This window comes from Rana temporaria, chromosome 5, assembly GCF_905171775.1.
Source record: "Rana temporaria chromosome 5, aRanTem1.1, whole genome shotgun sequence".
Classification (NCBI taxonomy): domain Eukaryota; kingdom Metazoa; phylum Chordata; class Amphibia; order Anura; family Ranidae; genus Rana; species Rana temporaria.
Window position 1 is genome coordinate 240,912,254 of NC_053493.1, and position 24,121 is coordinate 240,936,374.

Sequence of the window (24,121 nt, forward strand, 5' to 3'; positions counted from 1 at the left end):
AGACGCAGCGTTGTTGGCAGGACGGAGGCGGAGACGGAGCGGCACAGAGTAAGGTGAATATGTGAAGTGTCGCTCCGTCTCCGTCCTGCCTCCAACGCTGCGTCTCAGGCTCCGCCTCCACCGCCGGTGATCTTTCATTATGGTTCGGGCTGCCGCTCTGGTGCCCGCCTCCTACTCCGCCCTGTCTCCTCCTCCACTCTGTCTGCAGCCACAATGCAGCTCTAGTGCCCGCCTCCTCCTCCACCCTGTCTCCGCCTCCACCACTGCCCCGTCTCCACCCCGGTTCCCCAGTCTTTCCAGCCAGCGCTGCTGGCTTTTTTGCATGCCACTGAATGTATGAAGTGGCAGAGATTGCTGGCAGTTTTTGGGGACGTTTTTTTCCCCAAACCAGCTGGCTGCGTCCTGTGGCTCTTCTTAAAAAACTGTGTGCTGCTATTTTACAGTTTTGGTCAAAAACAAAAAGAAGCAAAGTACTGATAATACAGGAGATCCACCCACAGAGGGATGGTACCACTACTATAGCCAAATAAAAAAAAAGGTACCATAGCCCAATACAAAATGAGGGAGACGCCTACACAGGGAGGTACCAGAGCTGGTCCAGGTAGGAAGGTAGGAAAGAGTACAGATGAGAGAAATTTTTAGGCGCAATCCTGACCCATGCACTGTGTACTTCGCGCAATCCTGACCCCTGCACTGTATACGTAGCGCAATCCTGACCCATGCACTGTGTACTTAGCGCAATCCTGACCGCTGCACTGTATACGTAGCGCAATCCTGACCCATGCACTGTGTACTTCGCGCAATCCTGACCCCTGCACTGTATACGTAGCGCAATCCTGACCCATGCACTGTGTACTTAGCGCAATCCTGACCGCTGCACTGTATACGTAGCGCAATCCTGACCCATGCACTGTGTACTTCGCGCAATCCTGACCCCTGCACTGTGTACGTAGCGCAAAATCCTGACCGCTGCACTGTATACATAGCGCAATCCTGACCCATGCACTGTGTACTTAGCGCAATCCTGACCGCTGCACTGTATACATAGCGCAATCCTGACCCATGCACTGTGTACTTAGCGCAATCCTGACCGCTGCACTGTATACATAGCGCAATCCTGACCCATGCACTTTGTACTTAGTGCAGTCCTGACCCATGCACTGTGTACTTCGTGCAGTCCTGACCCATGCACTGTGTACTTAGCGCAATCCTGACCCATGCACTGTATACATAGCGCAATCCTGACCCATGCACTTTGTACTTAGTGCAGTCCTGACCCATGCACTGTGTACTTAGCGCAATCCTGACCGCTGCACTGTGTACTTAGCGCAATCCTGACCCATGCACTGTGTACTTAGCGCAATCCTGACCCATGCACTGTGTACTTAGCGCAATCCTGACCCATGCACTGTGTACTTAGCGCAATCCTGACCCATGCACTGTGTACTTAGCACAATCCTGACCCATGCACTGTGTACTTAGCACAATCCTGACCCATGCACTGTATACGTAGCGCAATTATGATAATAAAGAGTAGATGCATAATCCTATACAACCGGCCCTTTGAGGGTAACCATACTGCTGATGCGGCCCCCGATGAATTTGTGTTTGCCAGCCCTAATTTAGGTCAAGCAAGCATGGGGGGCATTCAATGGTATCAATTCCTTTATCCTCCAGGAACTGGCTGCATACTCTCGCCACATAAGGCTGGGTATTGTCATGCACCAGGAGGAACCCAGGATCCACTGCACCAGCCTAGGTTCTGACAATTGGTCCGAGGATTTCATCCCGATACCCAATGGCAGTTAGGGTGCCATTGTCTAGCTAGCCTGTAGAGGTCTGTGCGTCCCTCCGTGGATGTGCTTCCTCAGACCATCACTGACCCACCACCAAACCAGTCATGCCAAATGATGTTACAGGCAGCAAAACATTTTCTGTGGCTTCTCCAGACCGTTTCACATCTGTCACATGTGCTCAGGGTGAGCCTGCTCTCAACTGAAAAGCACAGGGTGCCAGTGGTGGACCTGCCAATTCTGGTGTTCAATGGCAAATGCCAATCGAGTGCCAGGCAGTGAGCGGAGGGCCCACCAGAGGATGTCAAGCCCTCAGGCCACCCTCATGAATTCTGTTTCTGATTGGTCAGAGACATTCACACCAGTGGCCTGCTGGAGGTCATTTTGTAGGGCTCTGGCAGTGCTCATCCTGTTCCTCCTTGCACAAAGGAGCAGCTACCAGTCCTGCTGATGGGTTAAGGACCTTCTATGGCCTGTCCAGCTCTCCTAGAGTAACTGCCTGTCTCCTGGAATCTCCTCCATGCTCTTGAGACTGTGCTGGGAGACATGGCAAACCTTCTGGCAATGACACATATTGATGTGCCATCCTGGAGGAGTTGGACTGCCTGTGCAAACTCTATAGGGTCCAGGTATTGCCTCATGTTACCAGTAGTGACACCGACCCTAGCCAAATGTAAAGCTCATTCTCACAATGCAAGTCTATACAAGGCAACTGACACACTGAATATTATGTCCTCCCTGTGTGTCTGATATCTTCTCTCACGCAAAGAGAACAAGTAACTGTAAAGAGCTACTGATGGCTCCCTCTAAGCTATTTTTAACAAAATTATAAAAATATGGAAGAGCAAACTTTAAAAAATTAAATAAGAAAGCCATAAAAATTTGCTTTAAAGTGGTCATAAACCCAGTAAAGGGACTATCCTCAGGTGATACACAGAGAATAAGTTACACTCTGCAGAGTTCAGTAAAGAGAGGTCTAAGAGCCCATTGGAGGGAAGAGACATGTCTCCCTTCACACAGCACACAGGAAGGCTCGGTTTACATATACTGTATGCAAATTGGATGCGTTCAAAATCACATCCACTTTGCATGACATATGAACCTGGATTTTTATGGAGCCAGTTCACATATCTGCGGGCTGGCCACACTGTGTTTTTCAGAGTACTGTAAGATTTTAGGTCCTGAATCAGTGAACGAAACCTTAACCAGACTCCTTTTAAAAATCACAATGAAACCGTACCCAGACACATGTGAACTGAGCCAAACAGAACTGAGGCTGTCAATCAGCTGGAGGTTCTTCTACCCTTCAGCGTGCTGCCTTCCTTGTGCTAGTTACATATCCCTGTGGTAAAACAAACAGGCTACAGATCCTCCTTTTCAACAAACTATGGGCCTGATCCACAAAAGGTATACGCCGGCGTATCTACTGATACACCGTCGTATCCCTGTTTCTATCTATGGAACTGATCCACAGAATCAGTTTCCCATAGTTAGGCAGAAGATCCGACATGTGTAAGGGACTTACACTGTCGGATCTTAGGATGCAGTACCGCAGCCGCCGCTGGGGGCATTTCTCGTCGAAATCCAGCGTCGGGTATGCAAATTAGCACTTACGGAGATCCACAAAGCTTTTACGCTTCCTTTTTTCTCCGTAAGTATTAGTTTGACGTCGCAAAATTAGGGCTGCTTTTACAAAGTGTAAACTGTTTACACCTTGTAAAAGTATACCCTTCTATCCCGCGTCGCTGCCATTTTTTTTTCCCGCCCGTCGCGATTCTCAAAACCCAGCGCAACGTAAATCCGCGCAAAGCACGTCGGGAAAATAACGTCGGGAGCATGCGCAGTACATCCGGCACGGGAGCGCACCTAATTTAAATAGGACTCGCCCCATTAGATTAGGCACGCCTTGCGCCGGACGGATTTAAGTTACACCGCTGAAAATTTCTAGGTAAGTTCTTTGTGGATCAGGCACTTAGGTAGAGATTTTGCGGCGGTGTAACTTAAATGGCAAAAGTTAAGTTACGGCCGGTTTTTGTGGATCAGGCCCTATATTCCCACCAGAAGTCATTTTTAAACACTGTCATTTATTGACTCTCTGCTGCCTATTGTATGTCCTGAATCCTGACATTTTTAACCATTTCCCTCATCCTGCAAACAATGCAGCTCTGCATGTTGGTGACATTTTAAGTGCAACAATTATTGTTTTTTTTTCCAACCAGCTGGAGATCCCTCCCCTGTTACCTTTTCTCTCTTGGTGTCAGGAAAACTTGTCAGAAGTGATTCATGCTGATAGTGAACACAGAGCTCCACGTCCTGTCAGGGAGAGAGGAGATCGATGCTGTGTCCCTTGTACATAGGGACACAGATCGGTCACCTCCCCCAGTCAGTCCCCTCCCCCCACAGTAAGAATCACTCCCATGGAACACATTTAACCCCTTGATCGCCCCCTAGTGTTAACCCCTTCCCTGCCAGTCACATTTATACAGTAATCAGTGCATATTTATAGCACTGTTCGCTGTATAAATGTGAATGGTCCCAAAATACTGTCAAAAGTGTCCGATATGTTCAGCGCAATAGCACAGGCCTGACAGAAATCGCAGATCGCCGCCATTACTAGTAAAAAAATAAAAATAATAAAAATGTCATAAATCTATCCCCTATTTTGTAGGCGCTATAACTTTTGCGCAAACCAATCAATATACACTTATTGCGATTTTTTTTACCAAAAATATGTAGAAGAATACGTATCGGCCTAAACGAAAAAAAAGAAAAAAAAAAAGAAAAAAGATAGGGCCAGATTCTCATACATTTACGTTGCTCCTGGGCAGCGTAACGTATGTGATTTACGTTACACCGCCGCAGGTTTACAGCCTGATTCTCAGAACACTTACCTGTAAACTTGCGGCGGTGTATCGTTAAATCGCTCGGCGCAAGCCCGCCCAATTCAAATGGGGTGGGCACCATTTAAATTAAGCGCGCTCCCGCGCCGAGCCTACTGCGCATGCTCCGTCGGGTAAATTACCCAACGTGCATTGCGCCAAATGACGTCGCACCGACGTCATTTGCTTAGACGTTAACGTAAATGGCGTCCAGCGCCATTCACGGACGTCTTACGCAAACAACGTAATTTTTAAAAATTTCGACGCGGGGACGACGGCCATACTTAACATTGGTTGCCCCTCATAATAGCAGGGGCAACTTTCCGCGTCGGAATGGCTACGGAAACAACGCAAATTCTCTGCATCGAGCGCGCGTACATTCGGGAATCGCCGTAATTTGCTAATTTACATAAGCGACGGGGAAAGCGACGTCCGCGACACCTAGCGGCGGGAAACAAAATTGCATTTTAGATCTGACAGTGTAAGAGCCTTACGCCTGTCAGATCTAATGGGTATCTATGCGTAACTGATTCTAAGAATCAGTCGCATAGATACCCGGGGCCAGATGAGGAGTTACGACGGCGCAAATGGTGTTGCGCCGTCGTAACGCCTTTGAGAATCTGGGCCTAAGTAAGCAAAAAGTAAGTAAGCAAAAAGTAAGAAAATATTGTGTTTTTTTCAAAATTTTCTGTCTTTTTTTGTTTATAGCGCAAAAAATAAAAACCGCAGAGGTGATCAAATACCACCAAAAGAAAGCTCTATTTGTGGGGAAAAAATGATAAAAATATAATTTGGTTACAGTGTTATATGACCGCACAATTGTCATTCAAAGTGCGTCAGCGCTAAAAGCTGAAAACTGGTCTGGGCAGGAAGAGGGTTTAAGTGCCAGTAAGGAAGTGGTTAAGGACAATTTCACCAGCCCACCCCCAGTGCCCCTTTTCTAGCGGTCATAAACACCCTGTATGTCCGATTATGGGGGAGCCAAAGCCTATGACCAAGCAACCCATTTACTAGATTTTTGCACTAGTGTATACCCACTTCCTTTTGCATATCAACATTACCTTTGGAACCTACCACTTCTACAAGTGTAAAAGACATAAAAGTTCAGTTCTAAGCTGACATTGCTGTGAAGTCTAAATATAGCTGAATCAAGAATTGGCAAACAACTATGAATTTAGCTCTTCTCCGATGAGCCTACTCATAAAAGGCAGGACAGAAACTCTAATTAGCCTTTTGAGGATATGACACAAGAGAAACTGGCTAAAATAGAGCATGGAATAATGAGCGTCTGCTGGATAGACTCACAAGAATCTGATCCTTCAGAATTCAATTCTTCAGAATTATCAGCATCACGGCCAGGATTAACATCGGGTCTGAACCCTGGAACAAAAAGAAAAGATTTTTTTCAGGTCTCAGAACAGTGGTTTTCTAAAAAAAACATAAGAGATTCTCCATAATAAAGCTGAAGCCTATATATAACGTTTTGAATTCAAGAGTTTTTCATCAAGATAGTAGTGGGTGCTCTGAAATTGCCAAAATCCCTTGCACTAGTAACAACTTTGGAATACCCCTTTGATGGGACTTTTAAGGCAATATAGTACAACGATGTTAAAGATATGTCATACTGTATTTGTACAAAGTATTAAAATTCACATAAAACCAAATTATGGCCGATTTTCTCTGCATACATTGAAGTCTGACTCCATGCCGGCGAGGGTGGCGGTAGAAAACATGTGGCTTGATTTTATGTGACGACTGTACATGCTATCTCTGCATTACTTCCAGCAGGAGTTATTTTATGAGAAAGTTACTTTGGTGGACATGTGTTTTTTTGACATATGTACTTAATAGTGTGTTCTCATTATAGATAACATAAACTTTCCATACTGTATATCCCTGAAGGAAATATTTTCTGAAACAAACTGGGTGATTCTGTGTTAACAATGTTCAAGATTTGGGGCCAGATTCTCGTACCTTTGCGGCGGCGCAACGTAACCCGTTTACGTTACACCGCCGCAAGTTTTCAGTGCAAGTGCCTGATCCACAAAGCACTTACCTGTAAACTTGCGGCGGTGTATCGTAAACACGTCCGGCGCAAGCCCGCCCAATTCAAATGGGGCGTGTACCATTTAAATTAGGCGCGCTCCCGCGCCGGACGTACTGCGCATGCTCAGTTTGGAAATTCCCGCCGTGCTTTGCGCGATTTGACGTAATTTTTTAGAACGGCGACGTGCGTAGCATCCATTCGTATTCCCGGACGTCTTACGCCAAAACAAATAAAAATTGAAATTCGACCCGGGAACGCCGGCCATACTTTAACATGGCTCGACTAAAGTTAAGCCATGTTAAAGCAGGTGTAAATTTGCGACGGGAAAAAATTACTAGCGACGACGTAACAAACGCGAAAACCGTCGTGGATCGCCGTAAATGCTCATTAGCATACCCGACGCAGGAAAACGACGCGAACTCCACCCAGCGGCGGCCGAGGTACTGCATCCTAAGAGCCGACGGTGTAAGTCAATTACACCTGTCTGATCTTAGGGCTATCTATGCGGAACTGATTCTATGAATCAGTCGCATAGATACTCTGAGAGATACGACGGCGTATCTCTGATACGCCGTCGTATCTCTCAGAGTATCTATTCATAGAATCAGTTCCGCATAGATAGCCCTAAGATCCGACAGGTGTAATTGACTTACACCGTCGTATCTCTTCAGTGAATCTGGCCCATGGTTTCTATGTATCAATATGCTGTAAAATCTTAAGCATGTATGCAAAGAAAATCAAATCGTACTTTGGTTTTATGTGAATTTTAATACTTTTTTAACACAGTTGTACTACAGTACTGTATATTGCCTTAAAAGGTCCATCAACAGGTTATACAGGTAATAAAGCAGTTCATTCTTTTTTTGGTATTTTTCTGGGATTCAAAGTATGGGCTGGACTGAGTATTCAGATACACACAAGATAAGGCCATCCACAACTCTCTGTCATATATCCACTAAGCAGGACTAGTGGACTCCCCAAAAAAGGTAAACATTTGACATGGGTCATACAATAATATATTTTAACACTGAAGACTGGAAGAAAGTCAAACTAAGGACCAACTGCTCTCGAACCAAAATGTTAGATTCATCTCTTTGGCTCTAAGGAAGAGGGTCCTCTCTCGAAACGTGTAAGCCAACCTTCAATACCATCTGGTCCTCTAAGACCTTTGGTTCCAGTTGCAGACCATAGATACACTGCTTACTTTTTCTGTTGCATTGTTAAGCTCGTATACCACGTCTGTATGAACGTGAGTATAATAATTGCTGTTTACCTTTATTCGATTTATCTTTGGTAATGCACAAGGTCGGTGTGCCCTCCTTTCCTTTTTTTATATGTTTCCGCTCCAAGGACACCCATTGTTCTGAGGAGGGCAGCAAGACCAGGGACATTCCACACATAAAGGGTTGACTGCACCACAAATTTCTAGACCTAGCACCCAAGTGCAGGAGAATTGTTTTGTGTATAAACTTTAAACATAACACTTAGCTCTGTACAGGGTTGACTTTTCTTTGGCAACCAGAATAGATTGACAGAGAGACATTAGTAAATTGCAATAAAAAAGTGAAAGTACATCACAGTGTCTTGTCTTCTGTTCATTACATTGAAACCTCCGGTAGCGTGGTTGATAGTACCTTTGTTTTTATAAAAGAGTGGTATTTTAAGTAACCCCAGAAAATAAGCCAGGCAATAAAGAGAAACAGAGGAAAGCATGGAGGAATTATGGTCCAGGAAGGGAAAAAAAAGGTACAGTGAAGAACAAGGGAAAGTAGAATATATACCGTATTTATCGCGGTATAACGCGCTCCCGCGTATACCGCGCACCCCTAAAGTTGCCTTGAATCCTGTGGGAAAAAACGTTTTTTTTGTACTTACAGTTTTGGTGTCTTGCGCGGCGGCCTCGTCGGGTCCGGCGTCCTTCTGCGGCTTCGGGTGTCCTCTTCGTCGGGTCCCGGCGTCCTTTTGCGGCTTCGGGTGTCCTCTTCGTCGGGTCCCGGCGTCCTTCTGCAGCTTCGGGTGTCCTCTTCGTCTGGTCCGGCGTCCTTCTGTGGCGTCCTCGCGTCCTCCCCGCTCATTTCCCGACATATATCGTCGGGCAGGCTCGGCAACTCTCGCGCTGACGTCATGTACGCTCAGGACGTCAGCGTGTGAGTCGCCGAGACTGCCCGAAGATACACGAGTGTACTGCGCTCGGTATATGCTGGCGCAGTATTCAAACTCGTGGCGGGAAAGCGGGTATCGGCGTATATCGCGCACCCACGATTTTGCCCTGATTTTCAGGGCAAAATAGTGCGCGGTATATGCCGATAAATACGGTAGTTAACCATAAACATAATGTGAGTTTAGTTTTGCATACTGTATCAGCAGAATATTGAGAAGGTTTCTTATTAGGTTTACCTGACATCTGCTCTAGAGCTGCTTCTTCTTCTGGAGGGATAAGGAGCAAATGTATAGGAATTGAAAAACTGTTGTCATTGCTCTGTAAATATAAGAACACAAAAATAAAGGATTATGTACACAGAAAGCGTTTAAAAAAATTTAATGGCCTGACTGTTGACCAGAGCATTTGGCCATACTCTCAAAACATATATACAGAACATCTCTCACAAATGGTAATAAAGTAGTATTACTTCCAAGAAAATTAGGGCATGTGACCCCACAGTTAGCAATAACTAAACCAAAAGACATAGAAATGGTAAAGCAGACACCATCAAATGCGTAACCCCCATAAAAATACCAATGTTTATTAATGTACAAAATGAGATCAGTTCATCAAAACAAAGCCAAAAGATCACACTCATCTCCACCCAATATAAAAATAAAATGACAAAATACCCCCAAGCAAGGACAACCCTCCCCACTAACAAGCAAGTGTGATCCTAGAACCAAACTCTTGATTAATGAGCAACTCTATAACCCATTACTAATAAAATGAGGTACAGGGATGTCCCTTACCCCCAACCTTAGCTGGATAATCAGTCAGTGTCAGTTCAGTGAGGGAGTAGGACGCTTCCCGACGAGTCTGCTCTCTCCAGGGACCAGACAGATAGCCAGCTAGACACCGCAGACAGGCAGGCAGGCTCCTACAATCTTTGCTGCATGAATCAACTTGCAGCCCATAGGACCGGCTCCTTCCTTCCCTTCGTGGGCCCCTCTCTTCAGGTAAGACCCTGTCTTTCAGGGCCATCTTTCCACCCCCAGGAATCGCTAGTGACCGTCCTTTTCAGGACAGCCACTCCAGCGATCCAAATTGCGGCTGTTTACCTTCTCTTAGAGCCGCATGCACCCCAATCAGTCACCCATAATCACCCCGGCCACCCGCTGCGCATAGCAGCGCTTTTTTTCTGGCGATCTGCGGCTCTTTCCCACATCCGCGCCAGACCAGGCCTTATTCGCGGCCGCCGCAATTAGGAAAGACTGCGGCTTCAGCCGCGGCCTAGCGGCGCGCCGCAAAAAGGAGCACTGACAGCCTGGAAATTTTCCTGGAATTGTCAGGGATCATCCCCCTATCCCTGGAGGATCCCATCCTCCCCTGGATTAACAACCAGCTCATACCCACCAAGCCAAACAGCCCCCAAACCTGAGGCCTGTGGCCCGGTCGGCGGCCATCTTGGTACTCCTCAGCTACAGTGACACCCTTCTTCCCCCCCCCTTCCCCCCCATTCCAAACAGTACTTGATCCAGGGTTTCGTCCGATCGCCTTTCAGGGATCAGGAAGGAATTTTTTTCCCTGCGGCAGCAAATTGGCTTAGCACTGCCAGGGTTTTTTTGCCTTCCTCTGGACCAAGGCCAAGCGAGAGGATTCAGCGAATCTTCCCTCTATTGCAATTAATCCCCCCCCCCCTGGTGACTGGCAACAATGGTTAAACTGCGATACTCTGCAGAAACGATTTGGGGTCTGAGACAATTCGCAACAGTATTACCAGCCGTCACCAAAAAGGCCTTAAAAATAGACCAACTTTTGAGATTCGATCAACGATCGACCATCAAAAATTTCAACCATTTAACCCAGCTCAAGCACATATCATGTGCTTTGATCAACACAAGATCGGCAGTAAAACACCGATCAGAAATCCACGATTTCTTACTACAAAACGATCTAGACTGCCTCTTTATCACAGAAAGCTGGCTTTCAGACGACTGCAACACCATTCTTGGAGAATTGGTGCCAGAAAATTATCGAATTATAACGGAAAACAGAATAGGGCAAAGAGGAGGAGGCCTGGCGGTGATCCATAAGTTTCATATTGCAATCACTAAGCCGGTCCTTCAAAATCCTCTTCCATTTATGGAAACCCTTACTCTTCAACTTCAAACTAACCCCCAGGAGACTGTTCACATTCTCCTCTGCTATAGGCCACCTGGGCCAAAATCGCAGCTTCTACCATCATTAACGGAGTTCATATCCACTTATACCCTTAACAGCAAACATCTTTTGCTGCTCGGGGACTTCAATCTGTGGGCCAACTCCTCACAGGATCCCATTGCGGATGCCTGCATCGATCACCTGGAAGGATTAGGACTACAGCAACTTATATGCGGACCCACGCATGCTTCAGGTCACACACTCGACCTAATTTTCAGACAAAATCTGAAAATAAACATTTTGGGAAATGAACCTTTGCCATGGACAGACCACCATGCAATTAGTTTCATAATTTCCAAAATTCCACCAGTTATAAAAGCACCCAAGCCGGTGACAATACACTGGGCTAGATCTCAGAAGAAGCTCTATTCGGAACTCTTCAAATCTACCTTGGGAAACCGAATCGAAACTATTCATCCTCAGTTAACAGCCTCAGATACACTGGATGCCATAAATGCAGCTCTGCTACAATCAGCCGACTTAGTAGCACCGAAACGCAAAGTCTGCATCCGGAAAAAAAAGTCCGGCTGGTTCAACCAGCTGTCCCTACTGAAGCAAGAGCGCAGAAGGGCGGAAGCCGCCTGGAAAAGAAGCCCTTCAGAAGATCACCTCATCATCTACAAGGCAATAACAACACAATATCATAAAGAAATCTTCAAAGCCAAGAAACATCATTTTTCTATGACGATTAACAGCGCCATGAACCGCCCTCGAGAACTCTTCAATATGGTCACCCAGACCATGAATCCGGGATGTCTTGAAGTCCCCAATTCAGACACCCAAGAGTTCTGTAATGAACTATCGGATTTCTTCATCGACAAAATCGAAAGAATCCGGGTAAGTATTCTGCAAAATAATACCCCCCTCAGCCCCCTCTTCAATCAACCACAAAACACCAACAGAAACCTTCTACAATCAACTAAGTTCACTCTGGAACCCATCTCCATCGATACCACCAAAAATATCATTGGTGCGTTGCGGAACAGCACAGCACCCAATGACATCATTCCCACCAAGCTGCTGAGGGAATGCGCCGACATTCTGGCGCCTCCCATCACACAGCTTATAAATCAGTCATTTAAGGAAGGCATAGTGCCATCCCTGCTGAAAGAGGGCACAATCCAGCCCATCTTGAAAAAACCTAACTTGGATCCCAAGGACCCAACTCACCGCCGCCCCATAACAGGCCTAAATATTCTCTCCAAGATAATGGAGAAAATAGTGGTACAACAGCTGCAACAGCATCTGGATACCCACAATCTACTCGATCCATTTCAATCAGGTTTCCGTCCCGGACACGGGACAGAAACGGCCTTACTCAAAATATGGGACGATGCCCTCGAGGCCGCAGACGAGGGAGAATCCTGTCTCCTGGTTCTGCTGGACCTAAGCGCAGCCTTTGGCACAGTAGACCACAAAATGTTACTGACGCGACTGGCCGAGGTAGCCAGAATCGCAGAAGGTGATTTACCATGGTTTTCCTCCTTTCTTGAAAACCGATCACAAACAGTGAAACTGGGATCTTTCACGTCGGAAAAACGCACGGTGCCATGTGGAGTCCCCCAAGGATCCCCCCTGTCACCGGTACTGTTCAACATCTATCTTCGCCCTCTCTTTGATATTATCAGTAGCCAAGAACTACTTTATCACTCTTTTGCAGACGATACGCAATTGTATTTTCGCATCTGCAACAAAAAGGATCATCATCTCAGTTTAGAGAAATGTCTCTCTTCGATAGAAAACAGGATGACTAAGAGTTATCTTAAACTCAACAGTTCCAAAACAGAACTTCTTATGTTTCACGCCAGCCGAAAGAGTCAACTGGCAACAACCTGGACACCGCCGCCCATTCTGGGCCAAAGCATCACCCCTAGCTCCAAAGTCAAAAGTCTAGGAGTCATTTTTGACACCTTCATGACAATGGACGCACAAATAGGGTCAGTAGTCAGCGGATCGCACCATTTGTTGCGCCTACTACGCAGACTTATTCCATTTATCCCCAAAGAAGACGTAGCAGTCGTGGTGGGAACAATCGTGAATTCCAGACTGGACTATGCAAATGCCCTTTACCTCGGGCTCCCAAAGTACCAAATCGCTCGTCTGCAAGTCGTACAGAATACGGCCGCCAGACTGGTGACTGGGAAAAGGACATGGGAATCAATCTCACCTTCGCTGAGAACCCTTCACTGGTTGCCAGTAAAAGACAGAATTGCATTTAAAGCACTCTGCCTGACACATAAGTGCATCCATGGGAAGGCCCCGCAATATCTTTGCGACAAGATAGAACCTTACAATTCTAATCGCGTTCTGCGATCCACTGACCAAAATCTGGTCAAGGTGCCAAAAACCAAATACAAGTCCAAAGGAGAAAGAAGGTTTGCTTTTCAAGGTCCGAGACTATGGAACGCTTTACCAACCAGCGTTCGGTTGGAGGAAAACCACCTGTCTTTCAGAAGACAGATTAAAACTCTGCTCTTTTGATGTCATGAGACACGAAACATCAAGCGCCCAGAGGCGATTCAGTTCGCATGTGCCGCGCTATACAAGTTTTTCATTCATTCATTCATTCAACCTTATTAAAGTTAGTATTGGAACCCACAAGACTACTTTATACATTGCCAGAATTTGAAAAAATGCTCATTGAAAATTATCAGATAATAACCACATTTGCTGAAAACCTGTTTTATATGTCTCCACTCAAAAGAGAACACTACTCCACATACTGGGGTATTACCCACAACTGAATTCACACCTATCCAAATATTCCATAACCTGGATTAAAGGGTACCATATTTAACAAAACCAAAATGGAGCCAACCCAATCCCCTTGCTTGGTGCAAGGATAAGATTCACTATTTGGGAGTAAGCATTTCTAAAAACAAGCTTAGCAGACCACTTACTGATTTTGAAAGCTTGCTAACTCAGTCTGACAGGCCGTTTACCCCTTATATACCAGGTTTTGCTAAAGACCACCCTACCACATGGCACATCTTTTATTGGTAAATGGGAACAGGAACTTGATACTCCAAGCACTGACTTTGATTGGGACAAAATACTGACATTTACTTATAAGACCTCAATATCTTCTAGAGGACAGGAGCGCAATTATAAGATCCTCTCCAGATGGTATCGATGCTCTACCACTTTACATAAAATAGACCCGTCCATTCCAAATACCTGCTGGAGATGTTTTCAGGACCCAGGCACCATGACTCACATTTGGAGCACCTGGCTGCTTAGAACTCCTTTCTGGGACAAACTTCTCCTCTACTTTGATTTAGTAGGGGACAAAATTGATAATACTCCTCTCAATTCTGTGCTTTCTATGTTGCCTGGATCCTATAAACAAAACAAAAAAAGTCTTCTCCAACACTTCTTGCCTTCAGCACGTACTGTTCTTGCCAGGGTGCGGCGAAAATCAGTACCTCTGTCCTTTGTGGATTGGGCCTGTGAAATGGACTCTATTGGTCATCTAGAAAGGTTGAAATCTTGGGAGTCAGATAAAACTGATGATTACACTTTGACCTGGTTGGTCTGGAATCACTTTCGGCATTCTTCTAAAATTTGCCTGCTACCTGTGAACTCCCTGACACAATATTTGTTACCCTTCTTAGATACCTGGATTTGTTCCCCTTATTAATGCTTGGGTTCCTTCATATTCTCCCCCCCCCTTTTTTCTTTGGTCTTTTCTTCCCCCTTCTTTTTCTCTTCTCCCCATTTTAAGTTTATGTACCCATGGTGATTGGGTTTTTAGTATGATACCTAGTCCTATCTCCGCTCACCTAGTTTTTACCAAATAGTTATGTAAATACCCTAAGGAGGACCATCCAAGGTCTTCTATGCTGCTGATATAAGCAGTCGACTGAAACCTCACGCCATGCATCTGATGGATGAACGCTTATGTCCCCCTTATTAGGGTGGATTTTCTCCCCTGTTTTCTACCGATAAGGAAATCACCAAATTGTACTAGTTTTTGCCTTATGTACTAGTTTACATGACTTGCTGTTTCTGTCATAAATCGCTTGTGGATAAACTGTCACTTGGACCCAATCTGGAAGGAAGCCCAAAGTCTTCTTGTGGCCTGGGATGGGGTTCTCATTGGTGTTTTAAGCACTACTCCAATAGCCCCCTCTTCACCTTTAATCCGGTCCTCTCCAAGAGCTTAACTCACTTGTGGCAATATTAAAAGGAAAAGCCTTCCATAGTGGTAAACCGCGTTATTACATGTAAAACTCAATATAACTACAATTACACCAATACAGAAGAAAGCTGCATATTCAGTCACTGAACCAGGAAGTGCTGTAACGGATGCGTGTGCGATGTTCTTAGAAGCAGGAAGAGCCAAATCACACCTCTGGTTTATTTGGCAGACCGCCCACAACACCCAAACTACCAACGGCCAGATTTAGGAAATCATAGAGCATAGATTACTGTCATTTAATATTGAAATACCACTACAGATAATTAAAAGAATAAATAAAAAAAATAAAAAAAGGTATGACGCCTAAAATATAATATGCTATGGAGCATTATTAATAGATAAAGAACTTTTATATATCCGCCATCAAAAAAAACATTACAACTACCAAATTACAATGGCTCCATCATGTGGTAAAATATAAGTAGACACTTAAAAGATATACAATAATACATAGATTACTCCTTATAAACGAATACTTACACTTAATTCATAAAAGATATTATTGGTAAAACTCCATGAGTTGTCAAATATTTTACAGTGCATTTTATATAAATATTAAAATGACATTAATTAAATTTGACAAATAAAACTGGTGGAATGTATTTCATTATTTAGATTAAAAAAAAATATTTAAATCGATATGAATGTTTTGACTGTCAGGGTTCAGCTCATAAATCCAACGGGTTTCATTTTGTGATACAGCCTAACATGGTTCAGCTTTATCTATCCTACAAAAGGATAGATATCTGGGATCCCTATTATGATACCCATAATGACTTGAGAGACTTTGCTTTTTATACCCCCTACTTAATATTATTGAAATGTTCGCCTAAGCAGACTCCTAATTTGTGGATCGTCCGACCCACATACTGAAGTCCACAGGGACATTATAAGAGGTAGCTCACATTGGGTAGATTGGCAGATAATCATTTTGGTAAGATTTCTTAGTAGTGCTAAATTACAGTAATACAGTATATGCTCCATGATATCCTAAATACAGCCACTGGTAGTTTGGGTGTTGCCAACGCTGGAGAGCCAGTGGCACTTCCTGGTTCAGTCACTGCATATGAAGCTTTCTTCTGTTTTGGTGTCAATGCAATTTTATTGTGTTTTACATGAAATAAAGCAGTTTAACTTCATGGAAGGCTTCTCCTTTTAATACTGCCACAAGTGAGTTAAGCTCTTGGAGAGGACCGGATTAAAAGGTAAAGAGGGGGCAATAGGAGTAGCAATTGAAACCCCAACAAGAACACCAGCCCAGGCCGCAAGAAGACTTTGGGCTTCCTTCCAGATTGGCTCAAAGTGACAATTTATCTACAAACGATTTATGACTTTTTTTTGTGTAAGCAAGGGGTCAAAATCGGTCTGGTGAGTGCGGACTATTTATTTTTGGTGTTGACACAATGAACTGGAGCACAAGGTTAGTAAATTGAAGTAGCAAGTAGGCTATTTATTTACAAGGAATATTTCACGGGACTTTCGTTTTGGACATGCGTTGTGTTTTGCATTATAAATAGATATATATGCACATACACATATTCTCCATATACATAAATACCTCCAGTATTGCAATGGCATTCATCACTACTATCTCTCCAATTATAGTGCAACCTTGATATCCAAAATGCTCCTAGAAACCATATTTACAACTAATGGTCCAAAAAAGGACTCCGAATCATCAAATTGTTTACTTACACCACCTTATAGAAAAAACTCCCCTTTGACAACACATCAGAAATGTGTCCCCATATCAAAACTCTTTAATACATAGCAGAACCATTTGTAAACTACCTACTATTGACACCAGATTGGGTAGTATTTGGTATGCTTAACCTAAGGGAATAAGAATTACCAGACAGTAAAAATGACTGACAATTGGCTTCCTGATAGCCAAGAAGTACTTCAGTAAAACTGGCTATACTGTACACTGAGCCCCCAAATACTGAAACTGTTATTCACATTTTCAAACAGAATGTACAGAAACACCCTTGTAAAAGGGATTCTTTATTAGTACTTTACCCAAGAAAAAAATTAAAAAACGTTTAAACTTATATAAATGTGTCTACTTAAAATTCAGATGTCAGTTGTGGGTTAAAGCCATCTTATTGAATTATCTGCTGGTTTCCTAGGAGTCTCAGAGACTGAAATGGTGAGATTTCTTAAAACTTGGTTTACCATATGTTTACTGTGGTTTGCAGGTCTCACTCTTCCTACTGAATTATGCAGTGATATAGCAGTTATTTTAATGTATCAGAAGGGTGAAGGCACTTCTGGTATAGCAAGAAGTAGGAGTCTCCATGGTAGGAAGGGCCAAGTTTAAATCCTAATTCAGAGATATTGTCATTGGGGTTCATCAAAGATAAAATAAAAGCCCGGAAGTGAGCCAACCAGCTACAGTATAAATGAAAGATCATCCTTTGTAACAAAAGACATAATAAATCAAATAAGTATGCAATATGGATGACAATTGCAATAAGCATGAACACATTCCTATCAAATAGTACATATAAATAGACTGAGACATGCATGCAGAAGATTTTTTACTTTAACCACCAGGCACTTTCGCCCCTTCCTACCCAGGACAATTTTCAACTTTCTACACGGTCACACTTTGAATGACAATTGCGCGTGTAAAACTGCACCCAAAACAAAACTTTTATTTTCTTCCCACAAATAGAGCTTTCTTTTGGTGGCATTTGACCACCTCTGGGGTTTTTTTTTTTTGCTAAACGAACTAAAAAAGACCAAAAACATTTTTTTCTTAGTGTTTGTCATAAATGTTATCCCCTTCACTGACGGACAATAATGAGGCGGCACTGATGAGGTGGCACTGATATGTAGAATTGATGGGAACTGATATGCAGCACTGATGGGCACCAATAGGTGGCACTGATATGCAGCACTGATGGGCGGCACTGATTGGCACTGACAGGTGGTACTGATGATGAGGTACTGATGTGTTACTGGCAGGTGTTACTGCTGGGCACTGATTGGCACTTGCAGGCTTTTTTATTGGGGCACTGATTGGTAGCTGATTTGCACATCTGAGGGGGCTGTGCTGATAAACAATGTGCTGATTATCAGCACAGACCCCCCCTCCCCCCGACACAATCGGCTCTCCCTGTCAGCGCGAACCGAAGAGTGACGTTTACCAGCACTTCCTGGTTCACGCTGTGATTGGTCACAGCTGATCACATGGTAAGAAGCCTCTGACAGAGGCTTCTTATCACGATTGGAGATGCGGGTTGTCAGACTGACACGCAGCACTCGCAATCGCCACGCTGCGCGCCTCCACGGGCGAGCCCCGGTATATTATTCTGCTGGGCATCATCTGACGCCTAGTCAGGATAACAGAACCACTTCCCGGCCGTCATTCCGCATACAGCAGGTGGGAAGTGGTTAAAGCGGAGAATGCATTAAGGTAAATAACCATCTGCCTTTAGAACCACTTTAAAATGGCCAAATACATTTCAGGTACATCAAAACAAACGTCTTACAGTTTGTTTTCCCTAAAATCAGCCACATCCTGTGTAAAAAATAACATGTTCTGCTAGCATGCTGCAGAGAAGCACCCTTGATCTCGGTGTTAAAGCAGTGATCTTTTTGCAGAGAATAAAAAGCAAGCCCAGCTGAGTAAAAGCCTGCGCTCTCCATTTAGAGGGGATGTATTGAACCTCTGCAAAAGGAGATCACTGCTTCAACACAGAGAGCAAAAGTTCTTCTCTGTAGCATTCTGGCAAAGCACAGGCTTTTCTTCTCAGGATGTGGCTGCTTTCAGAAAAAAACTAACCATAATCTCCAACACCTATTGTTTTAATACCCCTGGAATTCATCTCAAATTGATTTAAACAGAGGGATTAATTGGACTTTAAAATGTACAAATAGAACTTAAAATGCTACCTGGTTGTTTCTCATTTCTGTACTCCATATTGTTCTAGCTTGTGGTGCAATCTCTTGGGTGGCAAAGGAGTCAAGGTGAAGACACTGTTCAGCAGCGGACTTCAACTCACCAAGCCTTTCTTCACTTACAATCATAAGTAACTGAGTAAGCGACATATCTAAAATAAAGGCAAAAAATTAAGTCAGATTACAAAAAGCACTTCAGGAAACAGTTAAAGCTGGATTCTGGGGTTAGCAAATGTTATCGAAACAATATTTGGCATGTATTCTCACTAGAATCTTGGCATGATTTTTGTATTTCTTCCACATGAGTGTAATAATCCAAAATTAATCTTTGCCTTTGCAAAGGAGCTTTTTAATAAAAAAATAAATTAAAAAAAAGTCGGTGATGATCAATCTCCTTGTGCATGTTGACTGGTCTTGTATTCATTGACACCCGACCAACCCCCCCCACTGGGGGGTCCGGCTGGGTCCTTCCCACAGCTCTGTACAGGCTATCTGCAGCACACTGATGATGTCACGGCTACTTTTACAAGGTATTATGTGGGTTTGCAAAGGCTTTTGGTGCATACATATTCTTTATGCCTATTAAGGGATGTTAAATGAGAAATGTTAAGCCTGAGTTCAGCTTTAAATTCTTTCCCCTTTTAAAAAAGGGAGCATGGCTTACTAATTTAGATTCACTGTAGAAGTGAAGTCGAGGTTACAGTTAAAAATAACCACAACACTGCATTGGTATCTATGGCAGCACCTCCTAATACAATCAGCCTATCTCAGCTTTAACAGTATTGTATAAAGGCTCAGAGCCTTGCATCTCTGGCTTGCCAGTGAAAGTCAATGAGTAGAAAGCTGTCATTTCTCTGCCCTCCCGACACACAACATTTTATATACAATTTAATATTATTTTAAGCAAATCCTTATTTTAAAATTGCCTGGCCTGCCCACAATTTACTGATCCACCATTCCTATGCTCCTTAGTATCTGGTGCATCTGCATCAGATAGACAACTACAGAGAATAATGGCGCATGTACTATCTCTATGGCCATCTTTCTGCAAGTTTGCTTGTTACAATGGAGTATATTTCATAAGTGGGTAAGCATGGAAGCCTCATTTACAAACCTGCTTCTCCATTAATCAAAGTCCTCTGTGCAGGATTATTCTTTACAAAAAATAAGTCACAAAGGAAGTTACAGCTCAGGCTTCCATTTAGCACCGCAGTCTGGGATTGCGGCTGTGCGACTTCCATAAGTTGTGTTAGATCTGGGGGAGGCATATCATTGGGCATGACAATGAACAAGACAGCTTTGCCACAGAACTTATAGAACTTCTGAAATGCAACAGCAGTAGATGACTACATTTTGCTGATTGTTTGAGCACTGGATGTGGAAACCTCAGCAAAACATCAAAATAACGTGATTTTGTAATATAAATTCATCGGCTGTGAAAATATGGAGATCTGCACACATACAGAAAGAGAGTGGAGAGAGCACAGAGGTGAATAGAGCTCAGAACATCCACACTGACCTGATGAGTTCATGTCTGACATGGTCTCCTTCGTTTGAAGCTCTGTCATATACATCCTAGAAAATAGACAACATATTCTCAAACACTGGGTAGTTAATTGCACTAATCTATTTGCAGTGTGACCTTAATCTTATAGGTTGTTCCATGCCAAAACTCCATACCAAAGAAGCTAAGATTTCCACATTTGGAATTAACCCACTACAAGTCCATACAGAAGGTATGGTTGTATATTATCGAAGAACTGCAACCTACTGTAAGACTGGGAACATTTTCAAGTTTACATTTCAGTGGTCCTAGAGCAGGGGTGCCCAACAAGTGGCCCGGGGGCCACATGTGACCCGCGGAGCCCTCTGATGTGGCCCCCGACCTCCTGCTCTGGGATGGCAAATTGGCAAGCCCAGATCACGGGTTGCCAACCCACCATCCCAGAGCAGCAGTTTTGTGAATGTAGAGGAAGCAAGTGGCTGCGGAGAAGATGCTTCCTGTATAGTGCCAACTCTTGTCACAGGCGGAGTGATATTAAATGCACTGTTATTAAAGGCAAGTTTACTACTAAATTCACAGTATATATGGGTATATCTGTTCTGCAGTGGTTACTGGGCTGCTTTCAAACTGATCCGCAGGTGCAGTGCAGATGTAGGTTACCTGCACTAAGCCATAGACTTCTGTTATTACCTGTGGGTTTGTTACACTTTCAGAAAGTGTGCCACACCTGCTGGATATAATAGAAGTTTACTTCCAAGCTAACCCACAGAAAATCCATGGGTGCACTGCGCTGCACCCGCGGTTTGGGCAAATCGCAGCGCATCAGTGTGAAAGCAGCCTTAGGCCCTTTTCACATGATCGGTCCGACCCAATCGGACTCATTATTTACCTCTATGAAGCAGCAGATGTAAACAGGCTTGTGTTTGTTTACAACAAAAACCTGGGGAATGCCCAGGGAAAAACCAAGCCTACTTACCGACCAGCTTGCAGAGAACCAATTAACCTGTCTACAGTATGCGTTAAAAACAGGGGTTCGGTCCGCACGCATTTGCAAACGCATGCGTGAGCCACAGAGCCGCGCCAAGGCACCCTGCAATATCTGTGGTCCTAACACTAAACAATGAGCGTCCCCACAGTGGAGGCACATGCATTTTAATGGATAGACAGGAGCAGGTGAACTGAAGGGAAGCCACCCCTCCTTTAAAAGGTACAAGAGCACACCAAGCACCCAGCATGTAGCACAATGGCTGCAAAGGTGTTGGTGCACTGATGGACCAATATAAACACCACAGGTGAAGCATAAACATGTCCACTGCCCCCATCTATAGCTGGCCATAACAGTAAGTAGCATTGGAAGGCTAAAGCAGATAACAACAAAAACCTGGGGAATGCCCAGGGAAAAACCAAGCCTACTTACCGACCAGCTTGCAGAGAACCAATTAACCTGTCTACAGTATGCGTTAAAAACAGGGGTTCGGTCAGGGGTTGTGTTTGTTTACACCCGCCTACCTAAGGGATCTAATAGCAAGGGATATTCCCCCTTCCATCTGAGTGGATCAGATTGGATCAGAGGGCCCATAGAGTAGAGTGGGCTGTGTCCGTGGACACGGACCTGTCATCCTCCCGCTCCGCTTAAGTGGCCCTCGCTCTTCAAAAGGTTGGGCACCCCTGTCCTAGAGTAAGAGATGCATACACCAAAGTATAAGTGTAGCACTAACAGATATTTACTATATCTCAAAAAGATCACTGTACTCTCCCTGAAAATGCTCCCTAGAAGGTCAGCATCACCCTTGTTTAACCATTGCCTGTGAGCAAAACCTGAATAAAATGGTGGTCCAAGTATAATCCAATCATGTAGACCAGTGCCTTTACAGTAGCTATTTATTGAGTTGTCCGAGTTTACAGATAGACTCATAAATCTGCCTTTTCCTCTGGGAATATCCCAGAAAGTTACAATATACAGTCCTAGCGAGTGATCGCAGAGAAAAGAGAAATAAGGAAATGCTTCATGTTGTCTGTAGCTCCTTTTAGAAGAAAATCTTAAGAGATGGACTACTTTTTAACTATAAAAAAATTACTTTTTTTTCTTTTAGAAAATAAACTGTTAAATTACACAGTGACACGTCAAGAATTAATTTGTGCAGCCCTGCATACTAACCAATATGACTAATTTAACCACTTGCAGACTCGGAACGTAATAGACACACCGGAAAACATGACATCATTGTACACAGGACGTGTCTAGTATGTCCAGTCCTTCTGCCCTGTTTCCGGAATCCCTCCTGTCCCAGTACCCGGCAATTCAACTCTGATTACTCACAACTGCATTGACAAGTACACAGAGGAGGTCGGAAGCAGGAGCTGTAAAAAAAAACAAAAAAAACAAGCAAACAGTCTAGCAATGTTTATCAAAAACATTGCTCAGCAGTGGATACAGAAAGTTACATTGAAACATTGTATCAATTGGAACTTTCTGCATTTTTCATCTACAGATCAAAGGGATTAACTTCATTCTGCAGACGAAGAGAGTAAGTGACGGTTCACAAAGGGGCAACCTGACTTACAGCGCGACTTTGCAAGGCGATTTGGAGGCAACCAAGTCACTGTAATGTGAACTGGCACTTAAAGCAACCTGAACACCTTATTAACCCCTATTGCCCTGTACGTACACACGATCAGATTTACCGTCGGAAAAACCTTGGATGGTTTTTCCGACGGAATTCCGCTCAAGCTTGGCTTGCATACACACAGACCCACAAAAGTTCTCTGATCTTTTGACTGCCAAGAACGCAGTGACGTACAACACTACGATGAGCCAAGAAAATTAAGTTCAATGCTTCTGAGCATGCGTCAAATTGAAAACCTGCTCTCAATCTTTTGTTGGCGGAAATTCAAACAGGAAATGTCCGATGGATCATACACGGTCGGAATTTCCGTTCAAAAGCTCACATCAGACTTTTGCCGTCGGAAAATCCGATCGTGTGTACGGGGCATTCGTTCAGCACTAATTAACTCTGTATTCTCCTTCATTCAATTGTAATTTTCCTGGTGATTTTTCTTTCAATTTTATTAACTAATAGTTGTTTGCTTTGTTCATTAATATTTTTATACCTCTTACTAGGGTTGTCCCGATACCGATACTAGTATCGGTATCGGGACCGATTCCGAGTATTTGCGGGAGTACTCGTACTCCCGCAAATACCCCCGATACCGAAATAGAATACTTCCCCCCCCCCCGCCGCCGCATCCGCTTGGTTAATACGGGCGGGGAACATTACAGCTTTCATTTGAATAGCTGTAGTGTTTCCCGCCGCGCATAGACACTCCCCCTTGCTCGGGTGAACTGTCCAATCCCGAGCAAGGGGGAGTGTCTATACGCAGCGCGGCGCGAAAGACTACAGCTATTCAAATGAAAGCTGTAATGT

At 44.0% G+C, this 24,121-nt stretch overlaps 1 protein-coding gene across 2 annotated transcripts in view; it reads right to left on the minus strand.

Moving 5' to 3' along the window:
- Nucleotides 1-24,121, minus strand: part of LOC120940663 — a 71,787-nt gene that overhangs the window by 21,887 nt on the left and 25,779 nt on the right. For both annotated transcript variants that reach the window (XM_040353643.1, XM_040353642.1), the window contains exons 7-10: nt 20,712-20,767; nt 19,187-19,344; nt 9,117-9,198; nt 5,978-6,052 (exon numbers count right to left, since the gene is read on the minus strand). In XM_040353643.1, the coding sequence (XP_040209577.1) occupies nt 5,978-6,052; nt 9,117-9,198; nt 19,187-19,344; nt 20,712-20,767 (371 nt within the window). The remainder of the gene's footprint in view (nt 1-5,977; nt 6,053-9,116; nt 9,199-19,186; nt 19,345-20,711; nt 20,768-24,121) is intronic.